Source organism: Centruroides sculpturatus, unplaced genomic scaffold (assembly GCF_000671375.1).
Source record: "Centruroides sculpturatus isolate CEXI.00-Female unplaced genomic scaffold, Cexi_2.0 scaffold385, whole genome shotgun sequence".
Taxonomy (NCBI): domain Eukaryota; kingdom Metazoa; phylum Arthropoda; class Arachnida; order Scorpiones; family Buthidae; genus Centruroides; species Centruroides sculpturatus.
Window position 1 is genome coordinate 9,132 of NW_019384625.1, and position 836 is coordinate 9,967.

Genomic DNA, 836 nt, shown 5'->3' on the forward strand with positions numbered 1-836 from the left:
AACTGGAAACCAAGATAAGAGTCCCTAACCTAACTTACAACTAGGACTAACTTAAACTAACCAAATTTAGACTGAAAAGAAAACAGAAAAAAGAGATTTAAAATACAAAGTTGAAAACTGACAGTTGAAACAAAGCAAACGAAAGCTAATTGCCATTCATGCCCCCAGAGTGAGTGCTCTCAAGAGCTTCACTAAGGGATATACTGAAAGTTGAAACAAAGCAAGGGAAAGCTAATTGCCATTCATGCCCCCAGAGTGAGTGCTCTCAAGAGCCCCACTAAGGGATACAAATGTGAGTAGCTGATGGAACATTGTACACATGTGAATGAGTTGGTGCGGGTTGCAAGGCCAGTTGTACCCTTCAAGAATAGCAGTTCTCATTAAGCTATTCCTAATGTGATTGTACCTATTGCAGCAAAAAACTAAGTGAAGTGGTGTTTGATCCTCCTGAATACCACAATTGTATTGTGGATTGTCCCAAGTTTAAATCTATGCAAGTATTGCTTATAGTTGCCATGTCCTGTAAGTAGCTGAATGAGGATGTAACTAGGGTAAAAATGGTGAACGATCACAGTAGTTAATATGACGATTTTAGTCTCTGTAATCCAAAATTATTCTTGGTAGACAAATCTCACAGCAATCTTATTGGCAAATTAAATTTATTTTGTAAAGACTACATCAAATGCATTTCGGGCTGGTCTAATATTTTCCAGTCCCTCTTCAGTGAATAACCGCTGTGAGACAAATCTCACACCAATAAGATTGCTGTGAGATTTGTCTACCAAGAATAATTTTGGATTACAGAGACTAAAATCGTCATATTAACTAATATACAG

The 836-nt window shown here is 37.2% G+C and overlaps 1 protein-coding gene across 1 annotated transcript in view; it reads left to right on the top strand.

Moving 5' to 3' along the window:
* Positions 1-244: 244 nt before the first annotated feature.
* The window catches only part of LOC111625612 (VPS9 domain-containing protein 1-like), a 4,788-nt gene continuing 4,196 nt past the window's right edge, over positions 245-836 (top strand). Inside the window, exons 1-2 of the mRNA XM_023368814.1 lie at positions 245-255; positions 416-522. Of these exons, the coding sequence (XP_023224582.1) occupies positions 245-255; positions 416-522 (118 nt within the window). The remainder of the gene's footprint in view (positions 256-415; positions 523-836) is intronic.